General features: G+C 36.9%; 2 protein-coding genes and 1 pseudogene across 3 annotated transcripts in view; 1 reads left to right on the forward strand and 2 right to left on the reverse strand.

Annotated features, from left to right (window-relative positions):
• LOC128020659 (uncharacterized) overlaps positions 1-4,802 on the forward strand; it is a 28,818-nt pseudogene extending 24,016 nt beyond the window's left edge.
• Positions 3,902-16,804, reverse strand: LOC128021388 (phospholipid phosphatase 1-like). 2 transcript variants are annotated; one of them, XM_052608518.1, is made up of 6 exons: positions 16,449-16,804; positions 10,533-10,684; positions 8,855-9,135; positions 7,293-7,350; positions 5,623-5,799; positions 3,902-4,428 (listed from the first exon to the last, which is right to left on the reverse strand). In XM_052608518.1, exons 1-6 carry the CDS (start codon positions 16,504-16,506, stop codon positions 4,309-4,311), a joined length of 846 nt encoding a protein of 281 aa, XP_052464478.1. In that variant the 5' UTR covers positions 16,507-16,804; the 3' UTR covers positions 3,902-4,308. The 2 variants fall into 2 exon arrangements, with proteins under 2 accessions (XP_052464478.1, XP_052464477.1); XM_052608517.1 differs by lacking the exon at positions 10,533-10,684 and adding an exon at positions 13,278-13,432.
• A 2,089-nt stretch (positions 16,805-18,893) lies between these two features.
• LOC128021389 (chondroitin sulfate N-acetylgalactosaminyltransferase 1) overlaps positions 18,894-25,374 on the reverse strand; it is a 20,577-nt gene continuing 14,096 nt past the window's right edge. Inside the window, exons 4-7 of the mRNA XM_052608519.1 lie at positions 25,129-25,307; positions 23,632-23,726; positions 23,031-23,112; positions 18,894-21,742 (exon numbers count right to left, since the gene is read on the reverse strand). Of these exons, the coding sequence (XP_052464479.1) occupies positions 21,453-21,742; positions 23,031-23,112; positions 23,632-23,726; positions 25,129-25,307 (646 nt within the window). The 3' untranslated portion in view covers positions 18,894-21,452. The remainder of the gene's footprint in view (positions 21,743-23,030; positions 23,113-23,631; positions 23,727-25,128; positions 25,308-25,374) is intronic.

Consider the following 25,374-nt stretch of genomic DNA (forward strand, 5'->3'; position numbering starts at 1 on the left):
TGCATTCAGGGGTTAAGCGGATAGGTCAGCCTGATCCTCAAAAGATGCGGTTTGACCGTGTTTTAACTATGTGTCAAGTGTTTGTGTAGGTCAGTTTGATGGCCTCATTCAACAGCTTCAGGTGCAGTGACTGTAAACTGTTCACAGTTAGACCAAACCACTACTTAACAAGCATAAATCTAAGAAAAAATACTGTTTTTGAACCTGTATAGGACCAGAGGAGATATTTGGCAGATTGTCCATGGTGCCTTTTTCTTTCTCTTGTTTCTCATAAATCTTCTGAAGCAATGTGTTTTCTGAGAGATGATCGATCTCTAAGCATCTTGTAAGGGAAACAGGTCAGTTTAGCTCAAAGGGAATTATTTAAGATTTTAAAGGGAATTTGAAAAGAATAACTTTCACGGCTGATCACTGAGACGGCTAGTGACTTGATGATTTGATGTTTAACATCAAATCTGTGCTGGATATTAATATCCAAAGTATAGTGAAAACACTATCAATTAGCACAGTAACAAGATCGGCAGTTTAAGACATTAACTTGTTCACATATCAGTGTACAGTCACATATCATGCAGTTCAGTCAGTGTACTGTTTGAGTGCATGCATTACTCCGGGATATTGGTTTGTTTGAACTCAGAGGGAGTGTCAGCCACATTAAAAAAAAGTTAACAGCTTAAGTCATTTGTGGATTAATGCGTATTAGAGATGCGAACCGTTTAAACGATTCAGTTCGATTTGGTGAACTGAATGATTAGTTCGCGAACTTGATATCCAGACTGTTTTGATTTGAACTCTTTCTCACAACAGACACGGAAGAGAAGACAATGCTGAATAAAGTCGTTGTTTTTGCTATTTTTGGACCAAAATGTATTTTCGATGCTTCAAAAAATTCTAACTAACCCTCTGATGTCACATGGACTACTTTGATGATGTTTTTCTTACATTTCTGGACTTGGACAGTGTACCGTACACACAGCTTCAATGGAGGGACTGAGAGCTCTCGGACTAAATCTAAAATATCTTAAACTGTGTTCTGAAGATAAACGGAGGTCTTACGGGTTTGGAACAGCATAAGGGTGAGTTATTAATGACATAATTTTCATTTTTGGGCGAACTAACCTTTTAAACCTTGCATTGAGTTCCTCAATGAGGTTAAAATTATATTAGATACACCAGTACAAATGTCAGGAGGAGCTACTTGCATCTCCTGTGTAAAGGTGTCCCTTTGTTGTCGTTGAAAGGGGGTTTCCGATGTCGCTGATTGGCTGGAAGTTCAGTGGTCGCTGAAGTGACGTCTTGGGAAGCCCGTGGTTGGGCATTAGCTGAAGAGTTGTGTGGGCTGGTTGAAGTTAAACGAGCACTCGAGGTCAGACTCGGAGACACGGCGTTACAAAACTTAACTCAGAACACGAAACTGTCAAACAGACAAGAAACTAAAGTAAAAGAACAGAAGTAACGTTTGACGAGACTAGGTGGTGTTTCTTCTTATCGTGGCTAAGTAGCAGCAGGCGTGCAGACTGAAGCACATTGGAACCGCGCTCAAAGAACGCCAATCCAACGATCTGGTTTCCTCTAATGGGTTTACATGTGATTGTTAGGCTGTGCATCTCTTTGACCACCAGTCTTGATAACTTGCCCCAAATTTGACAATATCTTTTTCGTATTAAAATTGTCAATAATTGTTCTAATGGTATTAATGTTGAAAGCTGTTCTGTGAAAGGGTTGGTTGGTTGGTTATCTTGCTTCTGACTTGTGGCACTAGGAATGATCTACAATGTCCTGTTGCCTTTCTAAGGAATTTGGCTCATGTTTCAATCATGGTCCTGGTCGACTCTTTAATTTGTCTGGTTCGGGTCCGATACAATGTAGAATCTAACTTTAACTGATCCCGTACCGTCACGAATGACTCGCGCTCTGCTGTGGTTGTAGGAATGTGCCAAGCGTATTGCTAAGGTGTCCGCGGAGGCCAAGCTGGACGTGGATGAGGACACTGATCCAGTTCTGCCCGCACCTGATGGATGTGGTCTACACCTGGGCCAACGGCTCCACCCTCTCTCAGATTTGCAAAATGACAGACGTGTTTGAAGGTACTAGTTCACGCGCAATACATATCATATAGATAGATGGATGATTGATGTTTTTCTCCCTTATCTCCCAGTCCTAATTCCTGACAATGGCTTCTATTTAATTCTACTATAAAAAGTCTATTTTCATATCATTCCTGTTTCCCATAAATGAGCGAATGTAATTAGTTTGGGAAACTATCAGGAATCAGTGATGATGTATTTGGTCCTGACTTCAGAAGTGCAGCATGGGGCCTGTTGTGAAAAAAAATGATTTAAAATGTATTTTCAGCACATCTTCTCCCAGAAGCCTCTGCTCTTAAGATTTGGCCTTGTCTGCAGCATGACGTGTGTTTTTGAAACGCAGATCTCATGTCTTGTCAAGAAAATCCCCCATCTGCCCGTGCGCCGGCTCCTGAGTGAGATTTTGGCTGCGTTCATGTGCATTAGCAAACAGCAAAGCACTTGCAGTGATAAATTGGAGTGAGGGAGAGATGTTATATGAAAAATGGAGATAAAAATTCCCCTATTCTCTTTCACCTAATACTGAATTGGTCTCTGTGGAGAACATCATGCCAGTGAAAACCAATGTGCCAAGAAAAGTTTCATAAACACCACTAATACAACTGGACATTGAAACTAAGGGTTACAAGCATTGAAAATGACCATATGTGGTAAGTGCAGGGAGGACTAAATCTCTCTCTCTCTCTCCCTCTCTTTCTCCCTCTCTCTCTCTCTCTCTCTCTCAGGCAGTATTATCCGCTGCATGCGCAGATTGGAGGAGCTCTTGAGGCATATGTGCCAGGCAGCCAAGGCCATTGGAAACACAGAGCTGGAGAATAAGTTTGCCATTGGTAAGACCTGCTCTAGACTCGTGGTGTGACTCATTCGGCTGAATAGAGCCACGTGCAAAGAGTATCCAGTTTATTGTGGGCAGCTTTGAGCACTTGACTGGTAAAAATTCTGAGAAGCTGTGGGTGAGAGACATAAGATAACAAACAAATCCACTATACCAATATCTTAATCTCAGTGGTTTTGTATTTTGACTCAAGAATTGTTTAATTAACAGTTAAAATTAAAATAAAGTTTGGTTTTTCCATTTAAAACCCTAGGGAGCTGCCTTCCTAGAGCAGAAAGAAGTATGTGGTCTTGAACAAGCTGAATGATTGTTTTTCATTATTGTTGCTATAACAGACCTCCGTACTCAAGGGGGCGCTATAGTTCAGTTCAAATGTCTGTTCCGTTAAATCAAGTGTTGTGTTTTTTCAAGTAACTGGTTTCAAAATGTGTGTTTCAACAAATGTTCATAGTTACCACACAGGGGAAAAACCATTGATTTACGTTTGTCTCATTCCATCGTACACTTGTAACATTACGATTTGCCAGCTAACGCTTTTTGTAATGAAACAACGCATGGAACAAAGCTTGCGAACTCTTTAGCTTGTTGCTAAGCTAATAACATGGTGTTTTAATAATCATAAACATACAGTGATCAAAACTGATTCCAACAGACTTCAATCTAATTGCGCCGTATTCGATTAGCTAACAAACACGAAAATCGATTCCGATGGATGTAGGCATTTTGCTGAGCTCCTTATACAGTATTTGATTTGCTAACAAAATCACTGAATCTAGAGCAAGACAGCACACTAGATTTTGGAACACAGCTTTGAGGTTGACAGGGTTTATTTTACTAATAAAACAAATGTTCTTGTTTTTCGCAGGTATAACGAAGATTAAGAGGGATATTGTGTTTGCTGCCAGTATTTTACCTATGAATCCAGAGGTTTATTTATTTTTTTTATTTTTTTTTTGCATCAAAACACTGAAGGACAAAATTTAAATGAAACATAATCGTTTTATTTGTTTGTCAACGAGCATAATAGGTTTTTGTTTCCATCATAATAGCGCAACATTTTGTACATAGTTTAAACAATTTTATTAAAAAATGTTTTTTTTTTTAAAGAAGTCTGCATAGCAATTTTTTTTTTTTTTAATACAGATAAAATAAAAAAAATTATTATTTTGTGGCTTAATAGAGGTACACTTATATTAGTTTTTGGAGATACAGAGGAAGCTGTGGTAGCAGCAGAAGCAGTCCAGCCAAGGCAACGTGGGACTGCATCCATAGAGAGTCTGGAGAACATAGAAAGCAGGTTACATTCACAGGTTTCCACCGTAGTGGTCTGCCCTCATAGTAGATGCACGCTGATACCCCTTCCCATCCACAGAGGCTCATGACAGTTCAGTTTGGGTTTTCATAATGATTTCCATTCGTAGGCGTCTCTTGTAAGGTGGTGTGTGGGATCTCTGCCTCTCTCTGTGGTTCAACTTTCTTTTTGAAGAAATCAGACACACAGAAAACCTGTATGAAGTGAGAGGAGGAGATATATTAGAGGTTTATAGTCACAGAGGCCAGCCTCAAATGTCAGTGTTTTTCATATTTAGCAACTTTAGTGTTCATACTGTTCAGAAGATAATAAGTCCCTACCTCATTCTTGTGTGGAACATGAACATAAATGTTCATTAAAAGAGACTGTCTGATGCTGATGGGACGGGGAAATCCAGAAATCGGTCACTGATTTTTTTTTAAAGATTTTGATCTTGTTTTGGGTGTAAATGAGTTTAAGTTTGGCTGAAGAATTTCAAACTGACAATTATTTTTCTTAAAACATTCTGTTCACAATTCTGTTGTGTGCTGTCAACTAAAACTATTAAAATATTTTGTATACATTTAAATCGTTTTTTTTATTTATATTTAAGCTTTAAGTAGCCTACCAATGATTAAAACTGAAAAAAAATATATATATATAAAAATGTAATGAATACCAGTGTTAGTTTAGGATTTTATATACTATTAGTTTGACTAACATTAAAAAAAAGATATATATTTTTTTTCATATTAAAAATACATAAATCTGTGTGGGGTTTTTTATGTCTATAGTTCTTATTATTTTGTATTTAAATTTTAGTACTTCAAGTTAATCGTAAAAAAAATGTACACATTAAAAATTAAAATAAACATTAACTGAAATAACTTATGCACTTAAAAAACACTATTTTAATTTTAGTTCTAAAGGTAATCCCGATGAACACTATATAGTTAAATTCACTAGTTCACGCTTACATATAATTAGCTGAGGTATGGTATGCGTATTTGGCGTGCTGTCCGGGGAAGGGCTCCGAGCTCGGGAATTGCCCAAAGCTAGAGTACCCCCCCTTCCCCGTATATTGTAAAGTGAACTTGGAGTGAGGAGATGGGGTGGGGGAGGGATGCTGATAAACCGTCAATGGATAGAGGTAAGTCAGCGATATTTATACTGTGGGATTGATTACTTGATTGTGGTCCACCTGTGATGATTAGGCTAAGTATCTGACGCGCTCCTCCCGAATCTTCATAGATAATTACATTTAAATTCCATGAACATCAGACAGTCATATGGGTTTGGACTGGAAAGGAAGTAAGGACAAGTAAATGACTTCTTTTTGGGTGAAATTCCTTTTCATCAGACTTTCTGTGAGCATACATGATCTGTGTGCTGTTGAATGCATAACTCACCACTAGTAAAGCCATGATGGCTCCTTGTATTAGTCCAGTGAGAACATCACTCCAGTGGTGTTTGTAGTCTGAGACACGTGACAGTCCTGTATAAATGGAGGCTGCGATCAGGAAGAACTGGAGCATGGGGCGAAGGAGCCTTGCCCATTCAGCTTGCATTCTTGCTTGAAGATAAAGCTTTGAGAAAGGAAAAGCCTGTTTAAACTCATTGTATATGAGAGCGGTTTAAAATATGCTGCCTGCTGAACTTGTACCGCACATGTGACTCAGCTGATCCTCAGGTCACGAACACACGTCATGTTGACTTCAGTACACTCTAAATGTGTCTACAGGGTTTAATGTTACTACAGATCACATTCTACCTAATTCTTCCTGTTTACAAAGTGGCTCGTTTTTCTTATCTCATGCTTGAGGAAATGAACCAGAAATATGAAATGAAAGTTCTGGCTTGATGCGTCAAAGCCGCCAGAAGCAACCGCTCCACATTCCCAGCAATGTAGAGACTTCCTTTTACGCCAACCAACTGAAGTTCATTTAGTTGACACTCTGCTGGCCCTCTGAAAAAACTAAATTATGCTTAAATATTAATCATCATGCTATCGCCTTACAGCTCTTGTTGTGAAAATCATTACTCATTTAAAGCCCAGGAGAAGGAGAGTTTGCAACAAGGAATCAATGTGGGCTAAACAAGTTCTGTTTAACATCCACTACGTGTTAGACGTGTGCTTGTGCAACAGTATGAAACCCTAAAATCAAAGCTGACATTTGTTTTGAATTTTTGTAAACACAAAGAATTACTTTGGCAAGCTGATGGGAAGAAATCCTAACACTCAGCACGCTGGGCAAAGATTCCCAGAAATCATTGGAAGTCCCTCAAAATACCCACTCTCTAAAAGCACACGAACTCAAGAATCATGACTTGGTTATATTTATCTGGTTAATGCTTCGAACAAGTTATTTCAACATCAGGAGTCAAATAAATTAAATAGAGTTTGTTGTACACTTACTCCAGCTCTGATGTGTTTATTTCAGGGTCCAAATGTGCTGTGAACTTTAGCCACATGTCATTAAAGCTTGTGCCCTCGTGATAAGATTATGGTAGGTTGTGTTTGCTAACAAGACTGGAATGACATTAGACTCCTTAAGATTACTCTGCTGCTGAGTCAATATACCTCAGCGTGACAGATAATGGGTATTTTCCAATGGAAAAATCAAAGAAGTAAAGTGTATAAATCTACAGTTATTTATCCCATTTCCTTATCACTTAGAAACATTGATTGCATTCACCAGATCAGTTTGCTTCCGGCGTGTTATTAGTTTATGGAATGCTGATTGTAGTTACTTTGTTGACTGATTATTGAAGAACATCAGTACTGTATATAGTACACAATTACCTTAAATACAAAGGGATAGTACATTATCATTATCATTTACTCACCCTCATGACTATAACAGAAGAATCAGTTCTTCCAAAAATCAACTGTTTGTTCACAAAATAAGGTCCAAAACAACATTGGTCCCCAATGTATGAAAATATTTTTTTTTTTTCCACAAACAAGTATGTCAGGTTTGGGACGTAAGGGTAAGTAAATGGCAAAAGAATATTGTATTTTATGTGGGCTGTTCCCTTAACAAATGGGGTAAAGCAAGCATAAATAAAACGCACTTACTGCCAGGAACAGCATACAGTACATGGAGAATGACGAGTGTCCCGAGTAGAACGAGAGTCTGCAACAAAAACAAATCAAAGAATCAATGTGGGCATCACAGAAGGGGCTGCGTAATTACTTCCTACATGCAGACGTCCACTTAAACCTTCAGTTAAAGCTGACATTTGTTTTGCAAATCTGTAAACAAACTTGGACAAATTGGCACTGAACCCCACGCAAGGCAAATATTTGCATTGTGTGTTCCTGTTTACTTAAGCTTAGGCCACTTGTCGACTAGTAGCATACGCCTCGTGTTTAACGCCAAATAAAACTTGAACCATTCAAGCAGCACAACCGCCAAACACTCGACCACTGCGAACATGCTCCTTTCATATCAATCTACTTAAAAGCAGAGTTGAACCAGATCTGGGCAGTGTGTCAATTATAATGAGGCCTAGATCTTCATGTATTTGTTTGCTGATTGAATAACAGATCCGGTCATGATACAAGAGACAAAGCAGAGCTGAAGTGAATTAACTGCGAGGTAGAGAAGCTCAAATGAAGCATATTCTCAGTGTGCCTGAACTACATAAGGATAAAACCAATGAAAAGCCAACACGGACTCAAAGCATTGAAGACCTACTACAGATGTTTAATTTTTTTATGACTGGACTGTTTGAACTAGACCTGGATGACTCTCTCACCCTGTAACCAGCAAATACACTTGCTTACCTATCAAAAAGACTAAATTTTCCTGAGGAGAACACTTGTGTGAAAGGTTATCTGGGTTATTCTGGGCTCAAACCCCCAACTGCTCTTTATTTGTTGCATCGTCTCCAAGCCAAACACAAGACCACCACCAAAGAGGTGCTCTTCCGAGAGAGAGAGACGGGAACCACACCTATGTTAAATGAGAGCATTCTGAGAGGGCCTGGGATACTGCTGGCCTTGAGTCTGGCCCAAGAACCCAAACGGCTAACCGCAGGATTAGAGACCACTACTGCGTGTGAACCACAGATTGCCACCAAGAGCTTGGGTGGCCAACGGTGTGGACAACTGATCCAAAAAGGGTTTACATTGGAAGAATCCATCATTGTAATGTTAATTAGGGAGTTTCCTGTGTCGGTGCCAGATATATAGTATTTATGGCACACTTTAGGTCAAAACAGAACTGGTTCTGCTAATTGGACACCTTCCTGTAAACTAGAACTATATGAAAAGGTTCTGAAGCAAAGTTATTTCGAGGGACAAGCTTGTCTAATAATGAATGCAGATGGAGGCTAGATTGGGTAGGAAGTTTCCAGGATGGAACCACATTTAAGAACAAATTTGAGGGATTCCTACTTCCACCTCCATCCATCGAGAGCAGGACACCCAGTAGTGTAGGGGTGTCGAATTCTGATCCTTGAGCACCTGCAGAGTTCAGCCCCACACCAACCTAGAAGTTTTGAGTGGCCCTGAGAGCCCTCATTTAGGGCTAGAGCTAAACTCTGCAGGACAGTGGCCCTTTAGGAGCTAGTTTGGGCACCCATGTTTTATGGTAAAGAGTAACAACTAGTGACCTATAAGGGAGTTTTACCTACCTTGCCTCATTGACCTTGTTTGGATCCCCAGTGCAGATGATGTCCTCAATGTAAGCCCCTCCTGTGCAGTTGATCCGAGTCCAGTCCGGTTTGCACACATTCAGGAAGTGTGGCCGCAGCCGGCCGATCGAATACTTGGCGATGTCAGTGAGTGATTGGCTCATGGCGGCACCAAACAAGAAGGTACCAACGGCCTTATAGACACAGGCCACATAACTGTTACAGAAAGACTTTGATTTGAGGCGGTTTAGATAGACTGAAAGGCACTCCCCTATGATCATCTGTGATGGAAGAGGAAGCATAGAAAAATAATGGTCAAAACATTTGTTACAGCCAGTCATGTGTTTGTGATAGGAAAATATCGGTTTCTGAATCTAATAAGGATGTCCACAAGTACAAGTACAGAAGACAAGATCAAACAGTAGAAGCACTTGACAATGCAGCCATCACAAGGATTTCCCTGAAATATCCCAAACATCACAGTTACCCATGTTTGCATTACCTCCTTTAGAGTGGATCCCTAATGGCCTAAAGCCGAGTAGACTCCATATTTTGACATCAACTACATTTCATGCCATAAGTCGTAGGATCCCAGGTTTATGTCAAGTTTCAACAAGCTTTTTTTTACTTGGGTTTTTTTCCTTCTGATGACTTTTTATTTCAACTGAACAATTGAGATTGAAGAACACACCAGTACAACATACTGTATAGACTGTACTTCCATTTCTAATCTCATAATTAGAGGTATATGTGGTTCGAGCACACATGGGTGACTGTGAGGTTATATAGATGTGTGTGTGTGTGTGTATATATATATATACTCTTGAAAGGATAGTGCTGAATTGTAGATGCTATCACACAAGATAAAAAGCCAGCATTAAAGAAACAGTTACGAGATGTAACCACAGAGAGAGACTCCTACTTTAGTCTAAACGTCTCACCACAAGAGTGTCTGTGGTATATGGGCTTTTATTGGAAAATATATGTGGGTAGAAGACCAGAAGACATTGTTTCCACTCCATTGGTTGGCTTTGTCTCTTAAAAGGTCTGTAAGAGAGCTGACTGCTGTTCAAATCTGTTCAAAGACTGGCAAAATTTACATTTTTAAAGATTAGTTCACCCCCCCCCCCAAAAAAAATCATATGTTATTTCAACTGACTTCTTTTCTTCTCTTTTCAAAAATGTTTGTTAATCTTTTCCAACACTTAAAGCACATGGAAACTTGCAAGACTCAACAAGTACCATAAAAGTAGTCCACAAGACTCTATATTCCAAGATTTTAATTTGCGCATAAATTAACAGCTACTCATTACAAATGTGTCCAATTGTTGGAACATGTGGAAGTTCAAAAGAGATTTGACAGTAATGACAGTATGAATTTTTTTCCCAAGGCATCTCCTTTTGTGTTGAACAGAAGAACTTACATCTGAAACAGCATAACGGAGCATGAATAATAACAGAACGTCCAGATTTGATTTGAGTGAACTATCTCTTTAAACATCTATCTATAGGACCGTATCTCTTTGAACTGTGGTTAGATCTCAAAGTCCTGTTTCTCAAGCTGGCATGAGAACAGACGTACGGAGCAGAGAAGCACGTGACAAGGCATAATGAGAGAAGGAAAGAGATACAGGACGGGGGTGAGAGCTGCTAGTGTAACAAACGGACGGGCACTTACAGTAAACACAGTGATAGGAATCATTACTCCTCCTAATAATGGATAAGAAATGGTGTCTTCTTTATATGGGTAGTTGATAGAGTCATCATTACAGAAAAATCCTCGTTTGAATGATTTGTGTTGTATTGTGAGTATTGCAAATGGGAGTCCAACTAGCAAAGAAAGCAATGTGAGAAAAAACAGAGGTTAACAAAGTGTCTCAAACCCTATTCTCCCCCAATTCAAGTAAAGGTTGTTCTCCTCTGGGAGGTGCTCATACAGAAAGAAAAGCTTTGAGATAAAGAAAAAGATTTAAATGTCTAACACATAATGAACAAAGCAATTAGGTGGTGTGGCAACCAGGGCTGAATAAAGGCTGACATGGTTTACCATCATCTTTTCCATCTGGTTTTGCATCATTTTATCATATCGTTATATCTGGGAATCATATAGAACACTGTAAACACTCCCAGTAACATTAACTTTTCAGGAAACGCCACATTTGCTGAACACATCCTTATTGGATAGTCAACTCTCATTGATTTTGGTCTGTGTGAACAAGGCTTTATAGTAAAAAAAAAAAAAAAAAAATGCATTTTCCCTTTTTTTTCACACCGTTATGTTATAAAATAGCTCTTCACTACAGTTAGAAACATTAAAGTGGCAATATAAACATCACAAAGGTGCAGGAAAGGTCAATATTGTAAGCTGCCACCAGTAAAAACTCCTCAAGCCTGTTGGGGACAAGAAGGTTACTCAAGCGAGGCAGCAAAGCATGTGGTAGGGATTACCCAAGGCTTTACCCAACATGCAGGGAAAATGGTCTGCTGAGATGTTTGTGTGTGTGTAAAGTCCATGAACCGCTCAATCCACTAAGAGCTGATGTCAGCCATGTGGACCAAAGCAGGTTACCCAGCACCAACCGAAAAAAGCGAAAGCTGCATTGTCATGGTCTGTGTGTGCTGACTGAACGTATGGGATTTCAGAGTCATCGGGAACACTAGTGTAACATTATCACCGCACGGATGGGTCGTTTCGATCATCACTTGCACGATGCCTGGACTGGACAGGCAAGTGGAAGCTAAGGGTCGCTTACATAGAGGTCGAACTCAAATCTTGCACTGTGGGAAGTTTGAGGTTTTGTCAGGCCTGTAGGTTATGGGATAGAAATCATAGGGTTATTCATGGAAAGGAATGTTAAAACCTTTGGAGAGATGTCTAAGATTGGAGTGTATGCCATCTGTGCTCCAGAAGATATCAACTATCCACTCTATCTACAATATCCTAGATATGTCTTCCATCAGGTCCAGATTTCTTTTTTGCCAAATTTTGTTTTAAAACCATTTTGACACAAATATTTATGCAATTAACTATGCCAATAAGCAGGCCGCCTGAACATGGGTGTTTGAGTTGTGACCAAACCATGACTCTTCCTTAACATATTCAGGAAGTTTCTGTGGTTTAGTTGGTAAACCCAAGAATCCTCTCATGATGAAAACCGCAAAATTTGCTAAATTTGCATTTGCTTCAAAAAAAAAAAAAAAAAAGCAGCAGAAGCAGATTGAAGGTGGGTGCTTTTAAATACATTCCCGCCATGAAATACCTCAAATCTGAGCTAATCTAATGCAGCTATTAAGGACATTTCTTGTACTTGGTGGACATCCTTGCTGAAGAAGTCAATGAAAAGCAACATGCCCAGAGTATCCCTACACAAAAAAAAAAAAAAAAAAAATGCTGCCTTGGTGCAACAGAGCTGCCGAAATCAAACAGGTGCAGTGCATCACCATCTGCTCAACTAGATTGTAGTCTATAATGGAACTTGTTACATTTTCAGTCGAGCGATGGTTTCTATTTTTGGCATGTGTGTTTGTGTGTGTGTGTGTGTGTGTGTGTGTGTGTGTGTGTGTGTGAAACTCACAGTTCGGACCAATAAGCAGCATCGGATCAGTTTTCGGATCTAAAATCTAAAAATATATATTTTATATCAGTGTAACTTTGCTTTCCATTTATTACTTAAAGCACACTTTATGTACTTCTTCAAAAACAAAGCAAAAACTGCTAGCTTAAGTAAAAAAAAAAGTCAAGAGCAGTCAGTAAGAAAACAAAAACTAATCCACAAGGACTGAACTCGGTGTTCGCGAGCTGTTGGAAACGCACTTCTGTGTGCGCGCAGGAAACTGCGCGAAAGTTAATTCTCCTCTTCTCGCGATGGAATCAAATGTCGAATGAATGTGTAAACTCGCAAGACTAAACACGTATAAATTACAAACTTTAACTCCATGATGGTTAAACTTTGCAGTTAATCCACGAATCACATGCGTGCCTAACCGTGGATCAACTGTGATCCGTTGAACCCCTAGTATGTGTATAATTATTTTATAAACATTTAAATAACTTCTGACTGTTGCATCAAAGACAGCTTGATCTTTGGTCTCTGACGACAGTGGTCTCTTCCAGTGTAGACAATGTCAGACAGCCTTATGTGATCCCAGATGAAGTGACTTAGACAGCTGCTTTCAGTCCGCCTAATAAAGCTCTTTTGAAATTGCATCTTGCACCTGTTCAGTGGTCAGGAGTCGTGTTGAAACAGCTGCTCTTCTGTGTCTATTTGTCTGTTCAGTCAATCAAAATAAAGGGTCACTTCCTGTGACTGCACAGACCATTAAACTCTCAAGATGAATTGCCAAATAGCCTTTAGCGACACTACAGACTTGTGAGGGAAGACGCTGGGCATGTCTTGTGTGGTTGCTATCTAGGATTACTTACACTACATATGGGAAGTGTGAAGCCCACTGTGTAGAGAACAGTGGAGGTGATTGTGCCGGTGTGGAAGGGATAGCTGATGCTCTCATCATTACAGAAAAAGCCCCGCTGATACGGTTTGATTTTACCCAGGTTAAACACTGCAAGCGGGAGGCCAGCTGTAGGTGAAGAAGGGTTAACAACGGGTTAACAACTTGATAAAGGGTCTACCAACCAATCAAATGCAAGGACTGGTTTCCAATGTTGATGAATGGCTGCTGCCACCTAAGAGATAAAAATGACATAACGGCTGTGGGTTTATAATGGCAATGCATGTTCAGAAGGACACCTGACAGGTGCTGCCACATAATTATACCATTAACTGTTACTTTAAAGTGACATATGTGAAGCGTACGGTGTCTGATGACAGTTTTACAATGGGCCCATGACACTTGAGTGTCTGTGATAAAGAGAAAGAAAAATCTAGTTTAAAATGTGTCAAGTTCTTAGAAACGTACTCTTTGGTTTCATGTTGCTTTTATGTGGTTTTGAAAAACCCAGAAAGAGTTTAATAACTCATGTGGCATACTCATCAAGCAAAATAACATTTTAAAATTATTACATATATTATAAATATATATATATATATATATATATATATAATAACAATAAAAGGTTACAAAAATATTACAAAGTATTGTAATTATTATTATTATTATGTTGGTTCCTGTTTTGGGGGTTTTATGTTTCTACATGGTCACAATTTTTTTTTTCAAATATTAAAAATCAGTGAGGCAGTTTTGTCTTTCCAAAAAAAAAAAAAAACTTTATTATAAATTATTAAAGATTATTATTTTTATTGTTACTTTTTAAATTATTATTATGATATCAAAACAGTTGACGTTTTTACTTTTTTCTTCTTTGTGGCATTTAAAAAAAATATCAAAATGAATTTTAATTCAGAAGGGGTGTCTTCAGATCATTGTATGTATGAATGCTATTTTAATATGTTTTTTAATTAACTAATAAATAGGACTAAAGAAATAAGCACCATATCATCATCCATCTCCCGAAATCAAGGGCTAATTTAATCAGGCTTAAAAACATTTAATTATACTTATTGTCATGCTTTCTTAGTGCTTTTGCCTCTTAAATTTTAGCTGACACTAATGTGTCTTTCTCTATCCCGTATTGCACTAATGTGACCTGATGGTTTCAAGTCTAAAAAGAGAGCTCGTATGTACACTTTGAATCCTCTATAGCCTCAGCATTGTTGCTGATGTTGCAAAGCATTATGGAAAAACAACACAAACCCTCATTCATACAGCCTGAGGCTCTTCTCCCAGGAAAAGACTACGGGTCTGTTCCTCACGCAGAGTGCATGTGACATACTTCATTAAAATACTTCCTGAAAGAAGGAAGAGCTGGGCTGGGGTGATGCTGAATCACTCTTTGCTCCAATGAAGCCCCATGTAATAGAAAAATGGAAAAACAAACACAAAACACTCTTTTGGGTTCAAACCGTCAGTATGGCTCTACTCTTCTGTGTATTCTCATAGTTTGACTTTAGGTGGTAACAGTGGTATGTAAATATGCATTTGTAAATGAAAATCAAGGATGGCCTCCCAGTAAAACACAGAAAGGCCCGTGACATATGAGTATCAGCTTGACAGTCATGGTTGTGAACTACTTTTGAATATGAGAGAAATGACCAACATATGTGTTACATTGTCAATACTACCACAATACAAACTCTAGGTAGGGTGTTATAATTCATTAGATTTAAAATACTTCTAAAGTATTTTAGATTATAATTATATTTAAATAATACTTCTAGTAGAAAGGTACTAAAATAATTCCTCCATCTTGGCACATTTATCAAAGAACAAGAACAAATAGCCAAGTGACTCAGATGGTAACTTTGTGGAAAGTCCAATCTGTTTGTTCCCCGTGTAAAAACATGAAAACATTAAAAACATTCCCCCAGTGCACGGAACATTCCAAGATGAATACAGATCCAGATTCTGAATAGAACCCTTAATTAAACCACAGGGTTCCCACATACTTTGTCCAAAGAGTTTCCTTGACTTCTTCAGTCATTTCTGATGATTTGGATAAGGATTTTATAATAATAATTATTATTATTTCATAGGAATAAATCACATTATGCATTATAAAGGAGAGTGGGGCTAGTTGTCACATAGGGATATTTTTGTAAATGCCCCAAGGAAGTTGTCACATGTATTTTGAATGTCATAAATTCATACAACCGACTAATATCAGTAAGCTGAAACAATTATATCATCATTTTGTTGCCTTTTATTTTTTTTTTTCAGACAGGTTGCATTGTGACAACTTACCCCATATCGTGTGACAACAAGCTCCGCTGTTGGGGCATGTTGTCACAGCCACAGCAGGTGTGTTCAATGAATTGTATCTTTGTTCTTTAACAAAGGTACAATTCTTTAATGTATGATATTATAGAGAAACACACATTTTAAATTAAATTAATCAATCCTAAAAAGAATTGCAGGGTTAACACTATGACAACTAGCCCCACGTAGTATATATTTTTACAAATGAGGACAATGGAAGATATCTAAATCAGCAAAAGAGAAATGATATGCAAGTGCTATAACAAGTATCAGTTAGCTCAATGCAGTACAAGTAAAAAGTTATTTGTAAATCACATAAGAAATAAAAATAAAACGATATGTATATATATATATATATATATATAATATATGCATAGGCTATGTGTGTGTGTGTGTGTGTGTGTGTGTGTGTGTGTTTCTTCTGGGATTTTTAATGATTTTCCCTTAAACCCTGACTCATTGTTTGGTCTTACAGTCTCTCTGCATAAAGGTAACGCCCTGTAATTACGGAAATTTTGATAACGCATAATGAATTCAAAGTCGGCTCCAGTACACACTATATGACGCACACTATGGGTGTATGAGGTTCAAACGTGAGAACCATTGTGCCTACTTTGAATACCATTCAATTAAATGACGTGCATGGCAACATACATCTAAAAAATAACGTTTAGGTTTATATATTAATATCTTTCCGTATATATTAACACCTGCGTTAAAATTAGTCTCCCTTCGTTTTAAGACTCATTACAATCAAGGTAATATCTATTTATATAAATTCATAAAATACTACTGATAGATTATTTAAAATAATGCTTACCGAGTATTAGGCACGCGAGGTCAAGCACTATAAATGGGATTCCTCTGTTTTCAAACATCGTGCCAGTGTCCTTCTGAGGCTCGGTAATGGAGATAAAGGCTTTATTTCAGGCGTCCTCACTGTATAGAGTCTGACGGAGCGTCCACCTCTAGTGCTCTACACGGAGAGAAATGAGCTGCGGGGACGCGCACCAACGCGAGCGCAAACACTCTTAATAACATTGACCGCGTAAAGGCAACTAATCATCAGCCGGAGAGGAGACGGAGCGAGCCGCTGGGTTGTAGCTCCTTGGATAAGATCACCATTTCAATGCACGAGGTTAAGAATAAGCGATCCGGTGTTACTAGATTTTCTGAATCAGTGGGCGGGGCATATATGAATATTCATGAGTTTCCCGGACGTGCGCGTGGAACCGGGAGGAACTGAGAATTTCAGTTCACGCTTTTTGTGTCTCAACAGCTTTAATGGAATATTTTTTATAAAGGTAAATATATTCACAGCGTTTTACAAACCTGTGCTTAAACAACATTTGTTCATGATTTTGTAAAAGGTCATAATGTTTTATTAGTTTTGTGCAGTCGTCACTGACTGAACGAGACATCCAGCACACTTAAGCTAACGTTAATTGTATAAATTACTTTGATTTCATTTCGTTGTGCTGTAACTTGCAATGCTTTAAAACCATGTCTGTTGTATAAAACCATGTCTGTAGTCCACGTGTATTTGTGAATCTGCTGGTGTGATTGTTATTAAACTGTTGGGTTTAAGCTATATTTACACATTGAACAGGAATCTAAGGCCACACTCAGTCTCAAGCATTTAAGTGTTCCTTTAATAAGTACATTTGGGATTAGACAAAAGTGTATGGACAAAAGTTGAAAAATAGCCTACACTGTAAATCAGAAACCAAATACTTCACTGCATTTTATGGAATATGGAATAAGCAATTTCATAAGTGTGTTTGTGTTTGTTTTGATGTGATACAATACTGTTCTAAGGATTTGTGTTATTAAGGTTCTTTGTTCATGTTCAGATTAAAAACGTGATTAAAAAGATTTGTTCAGGGTCCGTAAAAACATTAATATTGTGAAATAATATAAAAATTTACGATAAAAAATTCCCTCTGTGATGTCAGATCTCAACTTCTCTTCAGCATCTCATGATCCTTCAAAAATCTTTTTAAAACTTCAGAAAAACAACATTTATTTGAAATAGAAATCTTTTTTTACATTATAAATGTCTATCATTTTTATTAAATTAATGCATCCTTGAAGAAGGAAAGTATACATCACTTAATATATATACATATATATCCCAAAGTTTTTAATGGTAATATAATGCATCAAATGCCAGAATCAAGTTAAGAATTTTTTATCTTTATGATGTATTTTTATACAGATTCTACAAGGATGTTAACATTACACTTTCCTCTCTCATCTTCTCTTGTTTTGGTGCATAAATCTTTTTAGTTTGTAGGATTTAGTAGTGATTCATGCTCAAAATTCAGGAATACTTAATAATCGCATCTTCCATGACTATCATTTTCCTGGAAAAGAAAACAAGTAGTTGGAAAACGAATACAGAGTAAAAGTGTTAGGGGGTCAAGTCAACAAACAGATAAAATATAATAATATATACCTATATATATACACGTTTCTATTTGATTTATTGCAGGCAGTGATGTATTCATTCATTCATATTTATTAAATAACAGAAAGTTTTCTAACATCACAAGCTACAAATGAAGAGCACAAAGAACTGAAATCAATGTATTCAACTAGATGAAGTTTGCTGTGATTTATCCTAACATTACACCAAGAATGTCTTCAGTCATTCACTTTAGGCTAAACTAATAAAAACATTATAAATGGTTGCAAAATGATACAATGTATGGAGTTGGAAATGTATAAACTTTGTTGTTTTTTTTTAATAACCCATTTAACCTGCTGACACACAAGGAGCGTGAACTGAAATTCTCAGTTCCACCTGGTTCCACGCGCACTTCCGGGAAACTCATGAATATTCATGTACGATCTGAAACCGAAAAAATCGTAATACCGGAATAGCATTCGCAGACTGGAGTGTCTAGACTACGGACTTCACACACCTCTGAGCTCCATTAAAAGCTGGCTGTCATGAAGGACAACAGCTGAGGCACATTACAGCCAATCGCGTGTCTCTCTGCATAAGCCACGCCCACCAAGCACATGACAATGACTTTCTGAAAAAAAAAAAAAAAAAAGATCTCAAACAAATAGTTATGGATAAACAGTTCGTTGTTGTTGAGAATCTATAAAAATATGGGGTGGAAAGTATTTAATTTTAGCATGTATCATATATTTGTAATATATACTTATTTATACTTGTACTAGCATTTTTCTTTCTTTATCTTTCTAGTTAATGGAGTCGGCCACTGAAAAATCCACTAATAATAATAACAACAACAACAATAATAATAGTTTATTGTAACGAGTGTAAAAGTTTGAAAGAAGTATAAATAGAGAGCAGTAAGATCTTTTGTTTACAATGTTTAAAGTAGTCTATGTAACAATAAATAATGTAGTAATGATTTAATAACAGGATAACAGGAAAAGTAGTTTATATATTGAGAATATGTAATTTCTGAACACTCAAATAGCATTCATTAAACAACTTGAGTGTGCTATCAAAATGAAGCATCGATGTATGCTTACTCTTTAAGTATTATTCTAAAATCTGATTTTTGTTTTTTGAGCCATTAAGAGGTGTCCTTCACAAACAATGTCATATAAAATCAATAAAATAATTATATTAAAAACTTGTTTTCAAATTATCAAAAATCACAATACACTTCATCACATGGCAAGCCATATAGATACAAAATATTAAGAGGGCATGACGGTTTAAATTAATTATGCAATACTGCCATCTTGAGGTAATATCGGAAAATAATTTTCAATGGAGTTATTAGCAAATAAAGACCTATGAAAATCAGTGACTTTTTACCTTTCATTTTATTCTGCTTTGTCCTCAAAAAATCTAAATGACTTCTCATTTACAATAGATTTTTTTTTTTTTTTACATCAGAGCGAATTCGTGCCTAAACAAAATATTTAAAGAACACATGACATATAACTATATATTATGGGGTGAAAAAGGTCAAAATCAAATAAAAATCTTGTCCGCCAGAAAATAATAAATTTCAACTACTGTACACAGCACTAGGAGAAAAACAGAGTGCTATGCACCCTGAAGTCTTTGATATACCTGACAGACTTGTATTCTGCCTGAACTTCAAACTAATTCAGCTAAATCTGAAGATTATAAATTGTGCACAAACATAAGTATTTGGAATGGTCACTTAAATAAACCTTCTATCAAATACTGTTAATCTTCAGCACTCACAATACTCTTTACAAACAAAAATTTGTATCATAGAAAATATCACTAAAATATTACAATTCTTGGTGTCTTTGAAATCAAAATTAGAATTAGATTTTCTTTTAAAATGAATACATTTGTTTTGTTTGAGTATATAATGAAGCTCCTCTAAGCTCCCTGGCCATTTTAATAAATGGCACCACAAGGTGGCACCACAACATTAATAAATCAAGAACAAGCTGAACTGAATTGTATACATAACGTACATTAGCCCTCAGTCTTCTTCTCACTCATCGCGTCACTATTTAGAATTTATGTACCCATATTATACATTAATAGCAATAAAGCATTTTTTCTCACTTGCATCCCCCCCAAAAAAAAAGTTTAAACAAAGTGTCTCATCTAAATGTCATCTGCATAACCCACTGACTGCAATACAGACACATCATGTGCTGCATCTCTAAAATACTGTGATCATACTGTATCACTCCAAAGAGACTTGAAGGTCCTTTACAGCGCACCCACACATGACTATCTCGTCTTAAGGGAATGTCTGTCTGTTATCTCAGTGTTTGCATGTGTGTGTGCGTCCGTTTGGCTAAAACCGGCTCTTCACTGAAGGGAGTACTGTATAATTTCTTCACTTCCCCTCTCATGCATAACATAATTCTGTTTTCATTTACTCGCCCTCCTGTCATGTTGAACCAAATGATTGTTTCCTCTGTGGAATATAAAAGGAGAACTTCTGAAAAATGGACAGGATGCTCTTTTCCATGCAATTTACAATCAAACATTTGGGAATAATTAAGATATAAAAATTATGCTCAACAAGGCTGAATTTGTTAGATCAAAAATATAGTAAAATTGTAATATTGTGAAATATTATTACAATTCAGAATACCTGTTTTCTTTTTTCATATATTTAAAAATGTAATTTATTCCTGTGATCAAAGCTGTATTTTCAGCATCATTACTCCAGTCTTCAGTGTCACAGGATCCTTCAGAATTCATTCTGAAATGATGATTTGGTTTTCACTTTTTAGCAATTATTATTGGTGCTCAATTATTAATAATGTGTCTTATTATTATTCATGTTGAAAGCAGTTTTTGCTGCTTAATATATATTTTTTGTGGATTTCTTTCCAGGATCTTTTAATGAATAAAAAGTTCAATGACCAGCATTTATTTGAAATATAAATCTTTTGTAACCTTACAAATGTATTTTACTGTATTTTTATCAATTAAATGGAGCCTTGGTGAGCACAAAAGTCTTCATTCAAAAACATAAAAAATCTAAATTATTTCAAACATTTGGATGGCAGTGTAATTATTTTTATACTACATTTCAAGACTGCTAAAGCAATACAACAAGAAACAGGAGAAAAAAAATTACAGATCAGTCTGAATAATGAGTAAATCGTTCAAACTGGTTCTGCGATGTGATTCAATAAAAATATTCAATTCTTTACAATTTTTATCATAAACATAGGTTGCTCCCTTTTAAAATGATTTTATAAGCTTCAGTCAGTATTCACTGTAAAAACAGCAAAAAGAAGAACCAGAGCTCTGCTTCCACGAGGCTCAGTAAATAAGGACAGAACGTTCCTGTCTCTTTAAGAGCATGTATACATGCGATAACGTCCATCAGGATTTTTTAGCTCCGCTCCGCTGCTTCTGTTTGCGGAGGTGTGCCTCGATCTCGTGTCTGAAGAGCAGCATGCCCAGCTGGCCGTGCGAGGCCTCGTTCATGGCTTTGGACTGCATGCACATCTTGTACTGGTCCGGAGGCAGTTCGTCAGCGCAGTGCTTCTCATGCCACAGGTGGAAGAGACCTCGTGACGGGGCACGCACCACCAGCAGGTTACTGTGGAGGTACTTCCTGTACAGGTGGACGTCCTCACCGCCCCAGCCTTTAATGTCCACATCGAAACCACCTGGAAGAGGAGGAGACAGTCAAAATGTGTGCAATGACCATGAGCATTAGGACATTTCACGGAAGTGGAGCTTAAGCATTTAATGGCAGTTTTTCTCAAGATACTGAAATCATTATATGTTTTCCTGAAAGAAGGTCTTACAGGTTTGGAACAACATGGGGTTAAGTAAATGATCAGATTTCTCATTTTGGAGTGAACTATCTATCCCTTTAAAAATATTTTGTGAATCCAGCACCATATAGTGCAAAAATAGCTCCTATTTATTTAAAGCAACAACAGCACATTTAAAATTTGACCACTGTATTATTAATGCGACCAGCTGAAGTTATAATAATGTAAACACTGTTTACACACGTCTTCTGTTGTTGTTAAAGGACAAACAGCTGTTCCTCTAGATTTGTCCAGGAAGGTGTGTATCTGTGTATTTTATATTTCCTTTTTTTACAAATAAACTAATTAATATTTTTTATTCAGCAGGGATGCATTAAATTGACCGTAATGACATTTACCAAAAACTTTCTTTTTTTTAATGTAACAGTTTCAATAAAAAAGCAGCACAACTGTTTTCAACATTGATAATAATCAGAAAAGTTTCTTGATCAGCATATTTTAACGATTTCTGAAGGATCACATGACACTGAAGTCTGGATCACAGGAATAAATGACATTTTACAATATTTTCAAAAAGGAAAGAGTTTAAATTGCGATATTCACAATATTACTGTCTTTCCTGCATTTCTGATCAAATAAATGCAGCCTGGGTGATCATAAGAGACAAAAATCGTACTGATGCCAAGCATGATATAGCTTTCTAAATGGAGCTTTGTTTAATTGTCTAAGTGAAGTATTGACTTTTCTTAATGAAGCATGTTGAGCTTATGGATTTTTGCCATCTGTCCGCTGAAATGTCTATGGTCATGTGTTTCCTGAAATGCGTATACTCTCCTAAACGAATCTACTCTATTGAAGTATCAGTATCAGGCTTTGTTGTAGAATCGCGTGACGTTACACATGTCTAGACAGGAGATCGGTTAAGTCATGGGAACTGCTCGATTCTCACAGGTGGGACTGCGCTAGCATATGATTATGATTCTCGCTAGTCAAGTGTTTTACATTCGAAATGACCTTAAGCTGGATATTTAGATTTGACTATAGATCAGAATACATGAGCAACTTGGTCCTTTATTTCTAAAACAATGCTACCAATGGCTGCCCACATTTAAAACAGTTTGTAAAGCTGTATAAATTCATGTAAATTCAGTCAACAGCTTCTAGAGAGGAGGTGTACCTATACTGATGAAATCTGATCTGTACTGGCAGGTCATCCCGAAGCCAAAGTCCCTCCAAAAGCCTGTGTCTTTCTTAATGGTCTGTAAAAGAATGAATCCTAAATTAATAACACAAACATACTCTTTTATAGTCTTTTTCAGGGTTCAGAATTAACACTTGCCAAGCACCAAATGTGTGTGAAATAGCTTTTGGCGAGTAAATAAAACTGCTAGTTGCTAGTGAATACATAACAAACAGAAGAAAAATAACACTGATGTGATAGAAGCATTTAAAATTAGTGTTCTTATCATTAATGAAAAATAAACTTTGTCATTTACTCAAAGAATAAAAACGAACACAACTGGAAAAACAAATACAAATATTGCTTAATATATTGTCATGACCAGTAAGAGATCTTTCTCAATTCAGTTAGCATTGGCAGGTGTGGCCCGTTTTCATATCAGCTTTCCGCTTTATCAGTATTTAATCAGGCTCTTTATCATCTATGCATTCAGAATATTAATGCCAAATGACAGATGATTTTGTTCCATCACAATGCAGCAACTAATCACATCAAACTTGATGAAGCATTTTAATCTCATGAAAATGAGTTGTATTACCAGCTGCTGTTCCACAGGGGGCATGTGATCATGACTGCCGTAGATTACAGCTGGGTTGTACTGGCTGAAGAGAATGGGGTAAAACACTTTCTTTCCTAAAACAGAGTCAGATCACATAGCTGCGTATGATATGAGCACACCATATATATTTCTCATTTGAACACTTCATTAGATAGTCATTCAAAAGTTTGGGGTCGGAAAGATTTTTATGTTTTTGAAATGAGTCTCTTATGTTACAAGGCTGCATTCATTTGATCAAAAATACAGTAAAAACAGTAATATTGTGAAATGTTATTACAGTTTAAAAACAGATTTGTGTTTAAATATGTTTTTAATAGAGCTGTTGATTTAATTAGGTGAGATTAACTATGGGAAAAATAACAATGATAAAATTATTAATGAATTTAATGCCCCCTGCCCAGACCTGTATCTTATTGCCTGCAGTTGCTGATGGACATGAAGAGGTGCAACAACGTGGCATGATGTTTCTCTGTTTCCTTCTCTTTGTGTTTTTGAGCTCTGGACTGTTTCCTTGTTTTCTGATTGTTTGCTGCCTGTCCTGACCTTCGCCAGTTTATTGGATTACTCTTTCGTCTCGCCCTGGATTGTACTTGACCCTGCCTGTTTGACCACTGAATAATTCACTAAATTTTGAATAAAGCCTGCACTTGGATCCACTACTGTGTTTACATGCCCTAAAATTCAAGATTTGAAGGCAAAAAATGTATCTGAACTAATATCATATGATATAGCGATGTCACATATGCTAGAGTGCCTGTTTTTCCCTTAAAAGCATGAATGCAAATTTTATGCTTATAAATATAATATTTTATAAATAGGACGTTAATACTGTGTGACATTTTAGACTTAATATTGTTTATTTTTGCTCAATTTTGCCAAACAAAGCCTCAGCAGAACTGAATGACAGTGGCACATTACTGAATGAATCCACATTTTTGAACAAATCAAGTGAATCAATGATTCAGTGAACAATTCATGAAAAAAGTCTCTTGCTGAATTCCTGAATGAATCAGCAGTTCAAATGAATCGGTTGAATGAGTGAATGACTCTCTCTCATTAAGATGGTGACTAGCCTTCAACTAGTGGCGGTTATAGTTTTTTTACTGAAAAAACTGTAGCCTTAAAATTTTGTGTAATAAATTCAATGTTCAATCAACATTTGTTTTTCCTTTTTGATCAATATAATGTGCCCTTGCTGAATAAAAGTGTTCATTACTTAAAAAAATTCTTACAGACCACAAACTTTTGAATGGCAGCACATACGATGGTGGTAACAAATAGTAATTGGACATTAAAGTCATACTCAATGTATTAAGTTCTTTCTGAGAAACACTAGCAGCATTTGAGTCAGATGCCAATTGGTTCAATATTTTTTTCTAATGCAAAGTCATTTTTGAAGTGTGCAAATGGCCAAATTGGCTCAGCTGTGCATGGATATATATATATATATATATAGCGACTCCTGTCTTCTCTCACCTGGCTGGGCATTCAGACGGCAAGTGTTCAGGAAGTCAGCTGTGAAGAAGATGTCCACGTCACAGAAGAAGAGCAGCACATTGCCTCCCTTCCAGGCACGAGCGCCCACATCCAGCCCTCGACCCCGAGAAAACTCCTCATTCAGCTGAATCAGAGTGAAGTTACGGAAATTCAGCTCCCTGAAACCAGATACATGAAAAAAAAAAATCACAGGACGTTCTCTCATCAAAAACAATTAAGAACGGA

The sequence above is a fragment of the Carassius gibelio genome, chromosome A10 (assembly GCF_023724105.1).
Source record: "Carassius gibelio isolate Cgi1373 ecotype wild population from Czech Republic chromosome A10, carGib1.2-hapl.c, whole genome shotgun sequence".
Classification (NCBI taxonomy): Eukaryota; Metazoa; Chordata; class Actinopteri; order Cypriniformes; family Cyprinidae; genus Carassius; species Carassius gibelio.

Excerpts from the sequence above, each read along its gene's own strand:
- LOC128021388 (XM_052608517.1), bottom strand. The coding sequence starts at position 16,506 with ATGTTTGAAAACAGAGGAATCCCATTTATAGTGCTTGACCTCGCGTGC. Across the intron at positions 13,433-16,448 it reads CCTCGCGTGCCTAATACTCG|CTGGCCTCCCGCTTGCAGTG; the intron begins GTAAGCATTATT and ends CTTCACCTACAG. Across the intron at positions 5,800-7,292 it reads ACTGTATGCTGTTCCTGGCA|CTTTATCTTCAAGCAAGAAT; the intron begins GTAAGTGCGTTT and ends CCTTTCTCAAAG.